Source organism: Mirounga angustirostris, unplaced genomic scaffold, assembly GCF_029215605.1.
Source record: "Mirounga angustirostris isolate CCGP_5_RB_7025 unplaced genomic scaffold, mMirAng1.0.hap1 SCAF_13, whole genome shotgun sequence".
NCBI classification, from domain to species: Eukaryota; Metazoa; Chordata; class Mammalia; order Carnivora; family Phocidae; genus Mirounga; species Mirounga angustirostris.
In genome coordinates, this window is record NW_026991721.1 from 26,558,005 (window position 1) to 26,574,737 (window position 16,733).

At 53.6% G+C, this 16,733-nt stretch overlaps 1 protein-coding gene across 11 annotated transcripts in view; it reads left to right on the top strand.

Moving 5' to 3' along the window:
* The first annotated feature begins 9,016 nt into the window (after positions 1 to 9,016).
* Positions 9,017 to 16,733, top strand: part of WT1 (WT1 transcription factor) — a 46,630-nt gene continuing 38,913 nt past the window's right edge. For 4 of the 11 annotated variants that reach the window (XM_064575879.1, XM_064575880.1, XM_064575881.1 and 1 more), the window contains exons 1-3: positions 9,230 to 9,677; positions 15,187 to 15,309; positions 15,770 to 15,872. In XM_064575879.1, coding sequence (XP_064431949.1) covers positions 9,230 to 9,677; positions 15,187 to 15,309; positions 15,770 to 15,872 — 674 coding nt within the window. Of the gene's footprint in view, positions 9,678 to 13,441; positions 13,452 to 15,186; positions 15,310 to 15,769; positions 15,873 to 16,733 lie in introns of those variants that run through there. The other 7 variants (XM_064575883.1, XM_064575886.1, XM_064575885.1 and 4 more) reach the window with 3 other exon arrangements.

Sequence of the window (16,733 nt, forward strand, 5' to 3'; positions counted from 1 at the left end):
GTGGAGTCCTTATCATTTACCATCAATACCAAAACACTTTGGGAAGTAAAAGGAGAGCAATTAATAATTAAGCTGGACAACAGGTTAAACTGCGACTGTTCTGGGCAAGATAAAAATGTGGTGTCACTCTAGAAACAAATAATAAATATAACAGATAACAACATTTATTCCATTCTCAGGTTGGGGATCATTAAAGATAAACATGTGCCCTAGAGAATCAAAGTTATATGCTTCTTATTTATTGTATGTCACATCTGTTGATTAGAGTTTGATATTTATTACCTCTTGGGAAATTCTGTAATTAGTCTCTGTATCAGTAGAGAAAAAAAATCTTGGGCTTTCTTAAATGTTATTTAATTTCTACTAAAGGGGAGAGGGAGATCCTTTGGACCTGGAACAGTGATCACAATAGAAGTTTCATTTGTTTGTGATTTATGGAGACTCAGGATAAAGGCACTCTTGACCAGCATCAGATTTCTAATGACTCTATCTTGTTTTTCCTGAGCAACTTCTCATAAACTTTTGTAATATCTTGAGCAGCCAGCTGATACTATGTTCAAGCCTGTTTACAGAGCTATTAATAAATGCTATGTGGCAACTCTAGGAAGAGAGTCAAACGGTTTTTTTCTCTCAATTGGCTGAAAAGTTTTCTGCTTATTTTGAAAAATATGAGATTACCAAAGTCCTTGATATATGCTGGATATTCTGCGAAGAAACTCAGTGAAAATAAATGGGATTCTAACTTACAACCTAATGGGCTGATAGTCAAAAAGGAAAGTCATTGCCAATGCTTTGACTGCAAAGTCTTTCCTATATGAAGGAGTAAGATTTCGATGTGGCACAGGTGAATTAATTAATTAACTAATTAATTTATTTATTTATCGGCACAGGTGAATTTAGAAGATGGGAATTTGTTTCTGTGTCTGCTCAGAATCATGCTGTAATTCAAGTTCATGGTGGCTGATCAGTTTTTTGAGATAAATTAATATTCTCTGATTAGACAAATTGAAAGCTTAATAACTACCATTTATTGATTTCTGACTACATGCCAGGCCCCATGTAGGAACTTTACATGTGCTGTGTTAATCTGTTCTCAAAACAACTCTGTGAGTGAAGGTATCCTTAGCTCCCATTTTTACAGTTATGAACCTTAAGGCTCAGAGAAAATAAGGAAGTCACCCAAAGTCATACAGAAAATAAGGAACAGAGGAGGATTTAAACCCCAGACATCTGATCCCTAAGTCCTGCTCTTTATACTATTTTGTCCTGTCAGAGGAAAAAAAAAAAAACAAACAAACTATCAGTGTGAAAAGGTGAAGCTCAGCTCTGGGAGCATGACCAGGGAAGGCTGACAACAAAGGCAGCAGCCACACTTGGGTAGCAAGCACTCTATTCCAGGCGGTGTTCAGAAAGGTTATACACACATCTCATGTCCTTCTCATGACAGCCCCATGAGAAAGGTACTATGCCCACTTTTCAAAGGACGAAACATGCAGGAGAAATGCTCACAGCATTTCTTTCCCCGGTTAGTTCCCATGTTACAGATGGTCCTGATGGCCCTCTGCAAGCATTGCCTAGCATTGTGCAGTTTTCAAATCATGGTTTGCTTTATTTCATCCTTATTATCATTCTTGTTTTACAGATAAAAGTATTGAAAAATGAAGAGCTTAAGTTATTTCCCCAAGGCCATGGTCATTGTCAGAAACAGGATTTGAGCCCAAGTTTTTTTATACCTAGCCCAGGATTCTTTATTCTAGACTAGGCTACATATCTGAAATGTGGCTGTATGGAACAATCCCATCCTAAACCTTTCGAGCTGACATTAACCTATAGCCTTCTGTACTGAAACAAAGAATCTAAGCTTGATTTTCAAGCAGAAGCCATGTATTTTCTGTTTCAGGCCTGGGTGTAGGACAGAATGATTTCAATGCACTTCAAGGCAGCAAGAAACCCTGCTTAAGGTTAGAATTGTTGACAAAGGGCTTCTCTTCCTGCCCTTCTCCCTGATCCAACAACAGTGAAGATTTTCTTAACTCACACCAATATTGATATTAAGTCTATAACTTATCAGTTAATTAGAAGCGAAGAATAACAGAATCTATATGAATATAGATAATAGTCACCATTTATGAGGGTTCCATTTGGGCTAAAAAATGGCACATGCCTTTCCTCATCTAGTTCTCTCAACTTCAATAGGTGCTGTTGTTTTTATCAAGAGGAGAAAATGGAGTGTTTTGGAGGTTAAGTAACTTTCACATCACTCAGCCGGTGGTGGCGGTTTTATTTTATTTTTTTAAGATTGTATTTATTTATGTTTCAGAGAGAGAGAGAGTGCACAAGCAGGGGGAGCTGCAGGCAGGGGGAAAAGCAGGCTCCCCCCGCTAAGCAAGGAGCTTGATTTGGGACTCAAGCTCAGGACCCTGGGATCATGACCTGAGCTGAAGACAGCCGCTTAACCGACTGAGCCACCCAGGTGTCCCTGGGGGTGGCGATTTTAATCCAGCCCTATCTAAACAGCTATCCTCCTGATTCCATAAAGTCCAGCCCCCTTGTAGGCAGAGATCTGTCCAGACTGAACGTTCCAAATCCTTCAAACCCTTCCTGCCACACAACAGTAAGGTGGGATACTTACACATTAAGACAGGGCAGTGCAGGTCTATTTGCTCCCATCCCTGTCTTTTACCTTTAGGCCTCTAGTCTACCAAATCTCCTGTTTCTTTGTAGCAGTTACCCTTAGCTGAAAGTATCTGCCTTGTTTGCTTGTAATTTGTCTGTCCTTCCTCCTGGAATGTAGGCTCACTGAGAGCAGGGTGGAGCCTGTCCTCCTACTCCTATATTTCCAGTCCCTGCCACAATGCCCGGCACAAAGGAAGGAAGCGCCAAGAAATAGTTGCCCCAGTGGTGAATGAACTGATGAAACCCAAAATCTGAGGAGGCCCCTGGTAAAGAAAAGGGGGTACTATTGCCTTTTCTCTGGTAAATTCCTTGATTAAGGTGGCGGGGGTGGGGGGGGGTGGGGGGGTGAGGCTTTGGAACAATCATTTCTAAAAGGCAAAGAATGCTTTGGTTTGCCAAGATTTACAAAGAGCTGTGATTATGAGCTTTGCGAGCCATTGCTCCTTAAACATTTTGTCTGATTTTTTTTGTCTTGGTAAACCTCTGCTAGGAATTCTGGCAACTCCCCTTCCTCACTCCTCCACCCCTTTTCTCCCGTCCACCTCTAGTGAATTCACATCTTTCTGCCGACCAGCTGCATATCCGGGTTCGCAGACGAAGGCCCAGGTGGCTCTTTACTAATGGCTCATCCGTTATCTGTATGAAGAGCCAGTGTCTTTTCTGAGTAGATTTTTTTTTTTTTGAAGCTAAATTGACCTTTTGGGGGGAAAAAGCGTTCCACAGAAAGCAATGTTTTGCTCTCTATTCATTTCTTCTTTCCTTATTTCTTTACTTCTCATCAAATATATCCTGTATACCTTTCTTCAAAAAAATTGTCTACTGAATATTCCTAATGCAAACTGTGGAGATTTTTCTTCTGCCATGCTTTTGAGCCACCAAATCACTAACAGGCTGCTCTAAGGAATATACCCTTCCTGCCCTGCCAATGCCCCCATATTCTTAATTCAACATTTGGATATTTTTACAACGTATATTCAGTTTGAAAGATAATACTAATACCTTATTTTGTATGAACATTTATACACCAGGACCCTTGTGAAGCACTGACTTCATTGGGATACTTTATGGCTTAATACAACTGAATGATTTATATCTCATTTTGTCTAAGCATTTATGCTAATAAATTTAACAGATTTCCCCAGTACTGCCTGGTCCTTCGTTTTCTTCAGAGGGTCAAAGTGAGAGGAAAATAAAGCAGTGTGTTACTAAAGAAAGAAGGAAGAAATTGGCCTAACCAATTTAGAACACAAATAAAATTACAACAAGTAAAATCTCTGATTACAGTTAAGCTGGAGCAACAGACAAAAAGAAGTTCCTAGATCCAGATAGATTTCTGTAATTAAGCGGTTTCTCAAAAGCAGAATCACAAAATGACAGAATATTTAGCAAGCTAATTTACTAAGGAATATTTTGGTCCCATATAATTATAATCCAATGCTTAAGAAAAAACACTGAGAAAAAACTGACAACTATTAAACTGAGTGCAGTCGGGAGAGGGAAAGGGGTAAGATAAAATCCAGTCTATAAAATATATTCCATTATCTTTTATAGGTTAAAGAAACACAAAAGAATACTTGGAAAGAATCTTCTAAGATGGAAAGATTTTAAGATTGTGTAGGGATTTTTTTTTTTTTTTTACAGGTGCAGAATATAAATTTTTTTTTTCTTGGTTTTTTTCTTTTCCCCATTTTTTCCCCTGTTGTTTGCAAAGTTGAATCTGGGGTCAGGGGTTCTAATTGTAACCTCAGACTGGAATTCCAGATGGTGCGCTTAGGACTGGGAGCAACTCTCAGTTCATCAATTTCATGGGCCTACGTATCTGCTCCGGCCGCGGCCCGGCCTCCATCCCCACTGTGGCATTAATGCAGAACAAATTGAGACATATCCTCTATATAATTAGTTCCAGAATTTAAAAAGATTTACGGTATAATAATAGAGGCAGCGCTGCGGAATTCTTTCAACGGGGACTCTCTGGGAGCTTGGGGACCGTCTCGAGGTGGCATCAGAACAAACGGGTAAACTCTGGCGGTTCCAGGCACTGCAAGCTGGGGCAGAGGGAAAATTTTGCAGCGCCCAGGCGGCGGTGCTCGCCGGTCCTGAACCCCCAAACTGGGTCAGAGAACGGAGTTTGTACTGTAGACGAGAGGTTGTTCAAAAAGATCGAGTTATTTTTCAAATGAGCAGAGGAACCCAGAGTGCGGGGACAAAACGGGGGTACGCTCTAACAAAAGTCCCTCCCGTACTTTTTTTTTTTAATTTAAAGAAATGAAGCTGCGGTTTCTACTGCCAGTACGGGCCTGGAAACCGGCCTAAGCCCCTGTCCAGAGGTCAGGTAAGCAGAAACCCAAGAGTCGGAATGGGGAGGGAGGGGAGGAGCCCCGATTAGGCTGCTGGTCCTGCGCGTGGAGCCCCGGGCTCTAGCCCCTGCGCGAGGTGCTAATCGAGCGCCCCTTCCTCCTGGGCGTCTGGCGGTGGAGCCACTCCTCTTCTGCGTCTTCGGCCCCAGCCCTTGACAGATCGCAGCGCTTCGGAGTGTTTATTCAGTTGTCGGCAGCCGCGGGGTGACGCCCGGAGCGCAGCCCAGGAGTACGCCCAGCTCCCTGGGGCGGCGGCTGCAGGGCCGGGCTCGGTCCTTGGTCAGATGCAGTTGACAGCGCCGGGGTCAAAGGGGCGGGGGGAGGGGGGTAGCGGTGGCGGTTAGAGGTCGTCAGTACCCTCTACCACTCTGCGGCGATTTTTTGATCTCTCAATAATTAAGCACCTTCCAGACCAGGGTGCCTTTTACCAATGTATCAGAGCCACATGGGTTTTTAACGTCTCTCTCTCCCTCTTTTCTTTACACCCCATTCCATTATCTCTACAGAGGCAAAAGGATAGTGGGGGTAAAGCCCCAAGCTAGAAGTTGAGAGACCAGGGTTTCAGCTTGGCTTTGCCACTATTTTGCTATGTATCCTTAATAATAGTGACAGTTGTGACGTTTATTGAATGCGTAAACCAACACTATCCTCCGGTCTACTCCGCACGACCCCATGAAGTGGACGCTAGTATTCCATTATCCCGTCTGATTAGTGAGGAAACTGAGGCTCAGAGAGGCTATGGAAGTCCTCTAGGGTTACACAGCTGTTACCTGGTGGACCCGAGATTCCGTTCTCTGACCACCAATTCCATCCTCTTAACCATTGAGCTCTACAGCTGCCTTTCCTCCCTCTGCCTGGGCCTCAGTTTCCTTCTCTGTAGACGGGGAGTTGAATTTCCATCTCTGCCAAACGGTGATTCAGACCAGATCCTCTGTGGCACAAGTCTCAGCGCTGACGGCAAGTGGAAGGGTGAATGAGAGAAGGGGCAGCCAGGTCTCCGCCGCCCTCATTTCCTTGGGCCTGGAGCTGCGGAGGGGCAGGAGAGCGCCCACCTGCCGAGGCGGGCAGACTTCCTCCCCGCCCGATTTTCTGTCGCTCTGCCTGGCAGGCTCAGGGCGCCGAGGCCAGCGTAGCGGGCGCGTCTGCCTGGGTAACCGCCGAGCTCCCGCAGAGAACGTTACCCGAGGGAAGAAGGGGGACCTCAGTGTGCCGGTTTCCCAGCGTTGGGCCAGGCGCTCCTGGGCTTCGGGGATGGGGATGGGTGGCGGCATTCGGAGACCTCTGGGCTGCGGCTTTCCGACTTCGAGCGGCTGCCGACGCGCAGCACTCACTTCCCGGCCCCGCGGTTGCAGGGAACTCCTCCCACCGTTTCGGACTACGAAGTCGGAGCGAGGCGGCACCCCAGGGCTGAAGCGGGGATCGCACTACTGCTCTTCCCTCCCTCTAGGATTCTCAGGCAACAAATGGCGGAGAAGAGAGGAGTCCTAAATTTTCTCGGCTCCCCTTTCCTCTCACTCCACCCCACCCCGCCCCTGAACAAAACCTTTTTTTTAAACGTAAAGGCGCAAAATTAAGCACCTCTGCCCTATCTGGGATTCAAAACCACAAAAGCTCACGTTCAAGCCACCTCCCTCCAAAGACCCCCCCAACAAAAAAAACTTTGCAAAGGAGGATAAAAGAGAAACAATCTCGACCTTTTCGTTGGCAAATACAAATCCCTGACTTTTCATAAAGGGCTCTCCATCCCTCGTGGCGCTTGAGTGAATCCTAGTTAAGAAAAACTACTTCGACGTCGAAGTAAAAGTGGTGGGTATGAGACAGGGGTCTGCGGCGTTCTAGGGGCAACTTGGCCTGAGAAGTTTCGTCTCCCGGGGCCTTTCCGCATCAAAAGGACCAAACGCGCATGCCCCTGCCCAGCTCTCCAGCCCAGCCCCCGGTTTCCAGACTGCACTTGTGGGAGCGTAGTGGGCAGCTCACAGAGTGTCGGGGGAGAAGAAGCTGGCCTCCAGAACCTTTTCACTTCTTTAAAAAAAAGATAAAGCTTCTAAGTGGAGACAAGCTCACCCAAGCACCAAAGTAGCGCAAAGAGGGGTGCAGGACCTCGTAGGTGGCCAGGGGAACGAGCGGGTAGCTCGTGTTCCGGACCTTTGCCCTCACGGTCTCCTGCGCCTCTAGGACGAGCGACCCCAAGAGGAGGGAATTTTGTTTGGCGTGTAGGTTCTGAGCCCGCCAACGCCTCGGGTTCGCAGCCGGAACTCGGGTCTACTTCATTTACTCAGTGCAAATGAACTAAAACCAAAGCGCAAGAAAATGAAGAGCATGCCAAGGCTTTTCAAACGTTCCGTTTCTTTGTAAAACTGCAACTACCATGGTTGTCGCTTTGCATAGGGCTTGGCGGAGAGCTGCGGGCCCTTCCGCGGCCAGCCTGGACTAAGAGGCCTGGCGGCCACTGGCCGCTGCCCGTCCGCGCTCTTGGCCGGTCCAGGCTGCGCCGTCGCCGCTGCCCCCTGGCTCTCCTGGGCGTTTCCACGCGCCTCGAAACGCACTCGAACCCGGGTTCCCAGCGCTTCTCCTTGCCTAGGATCCGCATCGCCCTAAATCCTGACTACTCAGGAAGAACCAAAACAAAACCTCAAACACCTGCCCTGAGGCGCGGGGCTCCCATAGAGTGACTAGGTAGAGAGAGGAGTCTGATGTTTCGAAGCCCGTCGCTCCGAGCTCCCAATGGAGCGAACACTCCCCTGGACCGTGGGCCACCGAGGGCTTTCCTTCGTGGTCCTCCTAACTGGTTTGCGTCCCCTTATCAGTCACTGCTTATCCAGAACGGTATTCTCGACCGTGAGAGGAGGCCGAGCTCGGCGGCATTGGCTGCAGGAGCCAAACCTCTCCCCAGGGGCTTGGACTTCGAATCCTCCCCACCTCTCACCCTCCAACCTGGGCTCCAGGATTCTCCGGTCGGAATGTGTGCAGGCTCTGGGTGTTCCCCTAAAGGTTTCCTTCCCTCCCAAACTAGCCGCTGTTTTCCCGGCTTCACCGAAGAAGAGTTAAATATCTCTCGCTAGAAAAGGAGATTAAGTGCCGCTGACACCAATTTTTAGGCAGGCGACAACTGCCCTCGTCTGGGCACAAACCTCATCAAGTAACCAACTACCAGACGATCGAAATACGCCGTTTATCACAGATGATGCACCGCGCCCCCCCCCAGGTCACCCACGTTCACCTTGAGTCTGGCCTCTGGAACCCATAAAGTGTCACCCCCATCCCAGTGAACCTGAGATTACGGCCACCAGTCCTGCCAGGCGGCTCTAGAAGCAAGAGCCGGACTTTCGGGCTCAGAGCAAAGGAATTCTCTTTGAAGCCCGGGAAAGTTTTCAGTGCTTTCCTGAAGTTCCCGCCCCCGTGGAGCTCACCTGCCCCTCCCTTGAACCCGCTCTCTCAGCTTAACAACCCCATCCGCCCCCCATCACACAGGGATGTGGGGACATTCACTGCTCACCTGGAGAGACTCGCCAGGGCCCAGAGGCGCCCACACTTGCGAAGGCCGAGAAGGGGAGGTGGGGGGTGGGCTGGGTCCCGCAGGCCAGCTGAGAGCGCGTGGCGGGTAGGAGAGGAGGGTGTCTCCCAGAGGTACGCTCCCTCGGGCCCGCCCCCCACCCCCGCGGCGAGGGCGCCCCCTCCGAGCCGCGCGCGCTGCCTGGCTGGGCTTAGGCTGCGGTGTGAATGGAGCGGCCGAGGCTCCTGGCTCCTCCTCCTCCCCCGCCGCCGGCCCCTCTTATTTGAGCTTTGGGAAGCTGGGGGCAGCCAGGCAGCTGGGGTAAGGAGTTCAAGGCAGCGCCCACACCCGGGGGCTCTCCGCAACCCGACGGTCTGTCCGCTCCCCCCTTCCCACCGGCCCTCCCACTCATTCACTCACCCACCCACCCAGAGCCGGGACGGCAGCCCAGGAGCCGGGGCCCCGCCGCCTCCTTGCCGCGATCCTGGACTTCCTCCTGCCGCAGGAGCCGGCTTCCACGTGTGCCCCGGAGCCGGCGTCTTCTCACTCGCTCCGCTCCGGCTCTGGGTGCCTTCAGCAGCCCGAGCAGCCGGGGCTCCGGGGCCCAGGCTGCCTCTGGGCCAAGTTAGGTGCGGCCGAGTCCAGCGCCGAGCGTCTGCAAGGCCGAAGGAGCCGCGGGGCGTCCGGGGCTGAGCCGCAGCAAATGGGCTCTGACGTGCGGGACCTGAATGCGCTGCTGCCGGCGGTACCCTCGCTGGGTGGCGGCGGTGGCTGCGCCCTGCCCGTGAGCGGCGCCGCACAGTGGGCGCCCGTGCTGGATTTTGCACCCCCGGGCGCCTCGGCTTACGGTTCGCTGGGCGGTCCTGCGCCGCCGCCGGCTCCGCCGCCACCCCCGCCGCCGCCGCCGCCGCCTCACTCCTTCATCAAACAGGAGCCGAGCTGGGGCGGCGCGGAGCCGCACGAGGAGCAGTGCTTGAGCGCCTTCACCGTGCATTTCTCCGGCCAGTTCACCGGCACAGCTGGAGCCTGTCGCTACGGTCCCTTCGGTCCTCCTCCGCCCAGCCAGGCGTCCTCCGGCCAGGCCAGGATGTTCCCTAACGCGCCCTACCTGCCCAGCTGTCTCGAGAGCCAGCCGGCTATTCGCAACCAGGGTAAGCGGGCCGGGGGAGCGCCCCCTACACGCGGGGTGGCGCCGGGGCTGCCGCCGCGCTCTGGCATTCCCCTGCCCTATCCCTTCCCTGACCCCGGCTCTTAACCGGCTGTCCCCCCCCTCCTCCCCAAGGACCGTGCGGGTAGCGGAAGCAGCGGCTAGGGGAGAGGAGGCCTGGGAGAAGGAGTACGTGCCGGCAGAGGCCCCTGACATCCTGCAGAGCCGGGAGCCCGGCTGGTTCGCCTGAGCCGGGAGGTCGTCTGGGGCCCCTCGGACCCCGGGAGATTCCAGGACTGCTAGTCTCCGTGGGAGTGGGAAGGGGGAACCGGTGCAGCGTCTGGCTCTGTCTCAGGAAGGTGCTCTGTAGCTCAAGGCCCCACCGAACGGTTAAGAGGCACCGGACCTTTTTAGCTTTTACACTGTGGGGCCAGCACCGGGGGGGAGCTGCGCCAAAATGTCAGGAGCCGCTCCAGCCTTTACTACGGTGACGGCACACGTTAGACGCCCGAGAAGTATCACGGAGCAAAGAACGAGTAAATGAACGGGCTAGCAACTAAACAGTGGCTTTTCTGGAACCGTGTCGGTTTCGCGTCTGGTAGTATATATAATAGCGGATGTCTCCTGGGTTCCAGCTCAGGCGGCGTCCGCGAGGGCTCCAGGGCTGGAGGAGAACTCGGTTCATCCCATTCCAAGCCCTGTGGGACCGGGTCCTACGAGAGGCCGTGGAACGAGGCCCAAGCATCGGCCTGCCTTCAGCGCGCCTTGGTGCCTTCTTGTTAAACTCGGGGCTCCGCTGAGGAAAGGTTTTTGGCCGGTTCGGGTTAGAACAAGAACAGTTCGTTTGCCGACTTCAGTCAGTGTACATCGAGGGACACAGCCAGGAGTGTCCTCCTCCCGCTCTGGCGCCCGCACACCCACTTACCTTTCTCAGGGACTAGAGCCGAACCAATCGTGCCAGGCCCCTGTAGTTTGTTTTCCAGTTTTCCTCTAAATGGACTTCTGTGCTCTTTGAGAATTTAAACCAATTCGGGTTGATTCAATATTTTAGGAAACGCCTTACAAACGCAATGCCGGATGCTTTTGCTGGAGCAAAATTTCGTGCGGGCCTAAGGGACTGGGATGTTTCTGGGATGCTGGGGCGGGAGAAGCAGAGCGTGTACCGTTTGCAGGAGGTGCCAGGGCTCCCACGGCGCAGAAGGGCTCAATGCTGCTGGTCCATGGTCGATGCCAACACCTTCTAAACGAGTATCTTCAGGTGGTCCCTAGCTGAAACCAGCCTGGGGCACCTGGCTCACCAGAAGCCCCGGTGAAATTGAAACCACCCTCCCCTCTTCGTTTAAGGAATCCAAGATCCGTGTTCTGTGGAGGAACCTCAAGCAGCACCCCGGGTCCCTCCATTCTAGGTGTTTCCTAAATGGAAGTTAGTGTTTCCCACTCAAGGGATGTTGGAACAACTCAGTGTCTAATCAGAGGCTTGCGTTCTCTGATAGTGTCACCTCTAATTAGCAGGCTGTTGTTACCTTTTACAAATCTCCAGTTATCAGTTTCTCCATCTGTAAGAGGAGAGCTGAGATGAGCAACTTGGGGGTTCAGCATCACCTGAAGTTCTATACCACTGGAGCAGAAGCCCAACTTTCCCCTGGCTTGGGGCTCTAAATTCAGAAGGCAGCAGACCAACCTAAAATTGACTGGACTAGAAAGGGCAAGACTGGCAGGCAGGTGTGTGATGTGAGTGAATCTGTGTGTGGATGTGTGCTCTTTGGAGGGGCCTGAGAAGCCATTTGGTTTTCTGGGGCTCAAAATACTACTGTGCTGTTATCATTTATTTGAGACCATCTAGGTTCTGTGGGGATTTCACTCTGTTTGGGTCTCTTCTATAGGCAGGTCTGGTGCCTGGGATCCCCTCAGTTCAGCATGAAGGGGCTTGCCAAAGAGATAAAAGGCTTGGGAGTTGGGGACCAGGACTAGCAGGTGAAGGAGTTCTCTTCCCTATCCTGGGGAAAAGCCTGGTGGAGAGTCGGCCCCAGATGCATGCCACAACCTGTAAGGCGGTTCCCGTCTGTGGGTTTAGGTTTTTCTTGCATTGAAAATGTGAGTGGGTCATGCTTGCCTGGCTGTTGGGACTTACTGGGAAGCTGGGAGCTGGGGTGAGATGTCAGAAGCTGCTCCAGCCTCAGCCCTGGCCTTGGCAACCCTGAGGCCTGGAAATTCTGGATTGGTTCTCTTGATTTCTGGGGTTCCTGTGGCTCCCCCAGGAATGCAAGGTCTGGCAGGAGGCTTGTGTTGGGAGAAGCAAGGGCATCAGCTCCTTCCCCAGAGTATGAGAATGGCCATCAGCAGACCCAGGACAAGCTGCAGCAGAGAGGAATCAAGACTCTGAATCCCTGTCCCTAGGCAAAGCAGCCTAACCCTGGCCCACAGGAGAGGACAGTTGGCACCCCCAGGCATCATGCCATCTCCCTCCCTTTCCCATTTCTTAAACAATATAGGTGGTGTCTTAATCTTCTAAACATTAATTCAGCATTTGTTGAGCATCTACTCTGTGCAAGGCACTGGAGATTGAGCATTAAGGCAGTGTGCATCCTTGCACACTGGAGTTATGGAGTCTGACATTAGAGGACTTCCTTATTTCTGGATGAGAAAATCTAGGCTCTAAGAGATTAGGTGTGCAACAGGTCCCTCTGTGGCACAGCTGGGACTCAAACCCAGACCATACTAGGCTATTTCTACCTCCTTTTCCAGGGATCTTGGCCCCTCTGTTGAGACAGATTTCCTTTGACATGTTGGATGGGCACTGAACAGACTGTAGTGTGTGTGTGAGGGTTAGATGGTTTGTCAGGGCAGAAGTGGGGTGAGGACTCGGGTAGCCCCAGACTTAATGCGGGATTTAAGGAGGGGGAAAAAAAAGATTGCTTGTCAGTCAGCCTCTGATTCCCCCAGCCCCGAGGGCGCTCTGAGTCGTAGGGCAGGAGGCGGCCTTGGCATCACCAGGCCACCCTAGGGTCAGGTATAGAGACGGCTCTACCCAAGGGCGAAGGGCGCCCCCCTTTGGGTCACGTTGGAGAGGGTATTCCGTTGGGGGACAGATTTTTCCTTATTCTGCCACAGCAGTGGAGTCATCATTTTCAGCCTTATGCCCCCCTCCCTGACTGAGCCTGCTGTCCACTCTACCCCCCAGCTTTTGGGAGGCCAGGCTCGGCCAGGCGGTTCCCGGGTTCCTCCGCTGCCGCGCGCGGGGGAGGGAGGTGCAGAGCGTGTCTCGCCTCTCCGCGCGGTCAAGGTTGCACTCCCTTCCCGGGCAGAGACTAACCGTGGGAAAAGCGCTACCTCGGACGCTTAAAGCCTCTCCCTCGAAGGCCTGTACAAGGAGCCTTTGAACACGCTGCCCCTTTTTGCCGGCAACCGTTCCTCCCTGGGCCCCCGCCCCCGCGCTCTCCGCGCCGCGCCCAGCAGGAGGCCCCAGGACAGCGCGATCTAATCAGTCCCGGGTCCGATAAGCTTCTAATTAAAAGAGCCCTCTGTCCCCTCCGCAGGCGCTTTCAACACGGCCCTTCCCGAGGGTCTTGAGGGAGGGGTTGGAGGCTGGCCCCTGCCACCCCCCCAACCCGGTCTGCGTGTCCTGCCTGGGAGGGGCCCTTGGGAGCCTCGCGGGGCGCGGAGGCGACGTGGCGGGTTCGGGAGCTGGAGCCCGCAACCCTACAATTGCGGAGCCCGCCTCCAAGGACAGCACGTGCTCCGGGCCACTGCCTACTCATCTGCTCAGGAATGGAGAAGGGTTCGTCTAGAGACAATTTGTTTGTGGTTTCTATTTCTTCTTTTTAAAAAATATCTTTTCAAAATTCGGCCTTCTCTCTGCAAAATTGGGTACTGAGAGCCAAATTTCGTTTGTAAGCTGACGGGTAGGCCTCAAACAGGGCCGTGACTTCGCTCCCAAAAGGAAGCTCAAGCTGCTCACCCACGCCTGACAGCTACTTAGCAGGCGAGAGATGTAGGACTCGAATCATGCAAATTGTAAAAGCTGGTGGCTTCTTAAATTGTCAACCTGTGAGCTTTTGCCTGCCTGGTACGATCCGGTATTTACGACATGCCACGACCCTCTCTCCCACTCTGACACACCGCACTGCCCGGAGCTGGCAGGAGAAGCTCCGTTTTTGTTTTTGTTTGGGGGGGTATGTTTCAAAGATGGGGTAATGGTCTCCTTCCTCTGTACATCCTAAGTCTTTGCAGACACCTGTTGCAGAGTCTCTGTCATGCCTGGGTGTTTGACACATCCCACTCCCAAAAACTGAGTGGAGTTTGGAGATCCAGCGCAATGGCTAGGCGGGGAGCTGGGGGAATGAGCGGGGGATGGGTCGGCACCGTGGCCCTGCGGGAAGCCTTTGTGAGCGCCCGAGCCGATCTCATTCGCCTCCTGGCCTGGACCTCAGGCCAGAGACGCTGGGGCCTGCGCATAAAAGGAGGGAATCCCACCATTGCTTTGAGGGCCCCGGGACTGACCTTCATCGTAGCTGGAGGATACTTTTTCCCCAGAGGTGGCAACAGTTTTCCAGAAGCTGGTGGGGTATATGTTTAAAGCAATTTAATAACAATAATCACAGAAGGAGACCACGGTTTTCAATCAAGACACCACATTCTGTTGGGTGTCTTGGGGAAGAACCGGTCCGTCTCGCCCTTGGGTTCTTGGTAGGGAAACTGGCAGGGGACCCGTGCACTGCCATGGAGGGAAAGGGAGCTACGGAGTCAGGTACACCCTAAAACAGGCACGCTCCCCCACCTGGGGCGCGAGGAACCCCACGGTGGGGGTCAGAGTAAGGACGCACTGGATGCGAGTTGGGTCCGAGAGGGTAAGGAGGAGGGCATCGGTCCGATGCCGGCGGGCTCAACTGAAAGGGCCCCTTCTTTTAACCTTCACCAGCTTTCCTGAGGGCCTTGGGTGTCGTCGTGTAGGGTCGCGCAGCCTCAGATAACATTACTCAGTAACTACTCTCCCCATCTAAGGCCCATGCTGGTTAACGGGCTCCAAGTAATTAATGAAAGTTGGTGCGCGGTGCCCTGATTTACGGCTCCGAGTCAGCGCGGGGTCAGCGGAACAGATTCATTTCGCTCGCCCGCGCTGCCCCTGAGCAAGAGCCACGGTGTTTCTCTTCGGAGATGAAGAACTTTCTCTGGCGAGCGGTTGGCGGTCTTCATACTTCACTTGCCTGAGGTTCGGTTCAGGAGCGGCAAACACCGTGGGAGACGAGGGGCGGACATGAATCGGGAACCGGCGGGGAGGTCAGGGTTTTCCTTGGGAAAGGGCGGCGCGCCCGCCCCGAGGTCACACCTTTGGGCTTGGGCCCGGCTTCCAGCCGAAAGTTCTGGAGGCCGGTGGGGTGGCATAATCCTCCGCTGGGGTTTCGAGTTCGGGGGTGGGGAGGCCGCGTGCTCCTCGCTCCGGGTTCTGGTTTGGTAGACGCACCGACCCGGCTCCCCCCGCTGACGTTGTGCTTCTCTCTCCGCCGCGCTCGCAGGATACAGTACAGTCACCTTCGACGGGACGCCCAGCTACGGTCACACGCCCTCGCACCACGCGGCGCAGTTCCCCAACCACTCTTTCAAGCACGAGGACCCCATGGGCCAGCAGGGCTCTCTGGGTAAGCAGGAGGGAATGATGTGGGGTCCTTCTCCCCTTCTTCCGTGCCAAACCCCCCGTCCCCGGAATTTCCAACCCACCGCAAATTGTGAGAGAAGGGGTTGTTAGAAATAATCAGCCCAGTCTCACCCAATTTAAAAGAAAAGATTGAGTTTAGCCCCCACCCCAAGTATGTTGGGGACAGCTCTACTCAAGCGAGTCTACGAACGTCTCGAAGGTCTCTTCGGTGTACTAGGAAGTGACTGCTAAGGGAATGTGAAGTGAGAAGCAGATTAGCTCCTCACGATCTGGACGCTTTCTCTCGGCCCGGCCCGGCATCCAGGCCCATTGCCCCCAGCTTAGCCTCCGAGCCTGGCTGGGGAATGCTCTCTGTCCCAGACCCTGCCCGCGTCCTCGCACCCTCCCCCCCAGCCCCCCAGCCTTTGGGGCGTGCTCACTCGGCTCTCCTCGGCTCTCCGCAGGCGAGCAGCAGTACTCTGTGCCGCCCCCAGTCTATGGCTGCCACACCCCTACCGATAGCTGCACAGGCAGCCAGGCCCTGCTGCTGAGGACGCCCTACAGCAGGTAGGAAGGCGCTCAGAACGGTGTCTGGGTTCCCGGGACCCCGGAGGGGGCGCGCGAACCGGCGGGAGCCGGAACGTCCGACGCGGGCAGCGCGGACCGCGGGCATGTAGGGTCCGGAGGCAAAGGACGCTTTTAGCTACTTAAAGCAAATTTAAGCAGATCTCCTGGCTCTGATTTGAAAGAAGCAGATTTCCTCGTCTCCTGGCGCTCTTGTTTTGAATATAAACGAGGGCGGTTACTGTTTGAGCTAAAGAAGAGTGGCGCTTCGAGAAGTTATTTTTGTAAGGGCTCCTAAAGGAGCCCTCAGCTTCCTCGGGACCAAAGATTAAACACGGAGTGCACTCCCACTCCGTTCTTCTCGCTTCTCAGACCCCTCCTCGCCCACTGGCCGCACCGGCCGGCCTTCTCTGGGAGTAATTCGAGGGCGCGTACGCTCGGACCACAGCCTGCTCCCCTCGCGGGTGCTCCAGAGTCTGTGGCTGCGGCGGGCTCGGTGGGCGTGGCTCCCAGCGCCGGGCCCCGCGCGGGACCCGACCCGGACTGCCGGCCGGACGGCGGTCGGGTCGCAGCGGTGGCCCCCGGGGACACTGCTCCAGCCCGCGCCGGCCCTCCTTCCCGTTCCAGGGAGCAGAAGACCAGCTTCTTTTCCTTCCAAGCTTTTTTTCCTGTCCCTTGTGTGTTCTCCCGGCTCTCGCTCCACCCTCAGCCTTCTCTCCCCCAAATTTATTCTTCAACTTTGGGTGAACTTGGCCGGCATCCCGCTTCTCCGATAGGGTTGCCTAGTAACTGGTGCACACACCGGCGCGCGCGGGGCTGGAAGGTGGGGCGGGGGGAGGGAAGTGGCGGCTCTCGGCCTTTGAG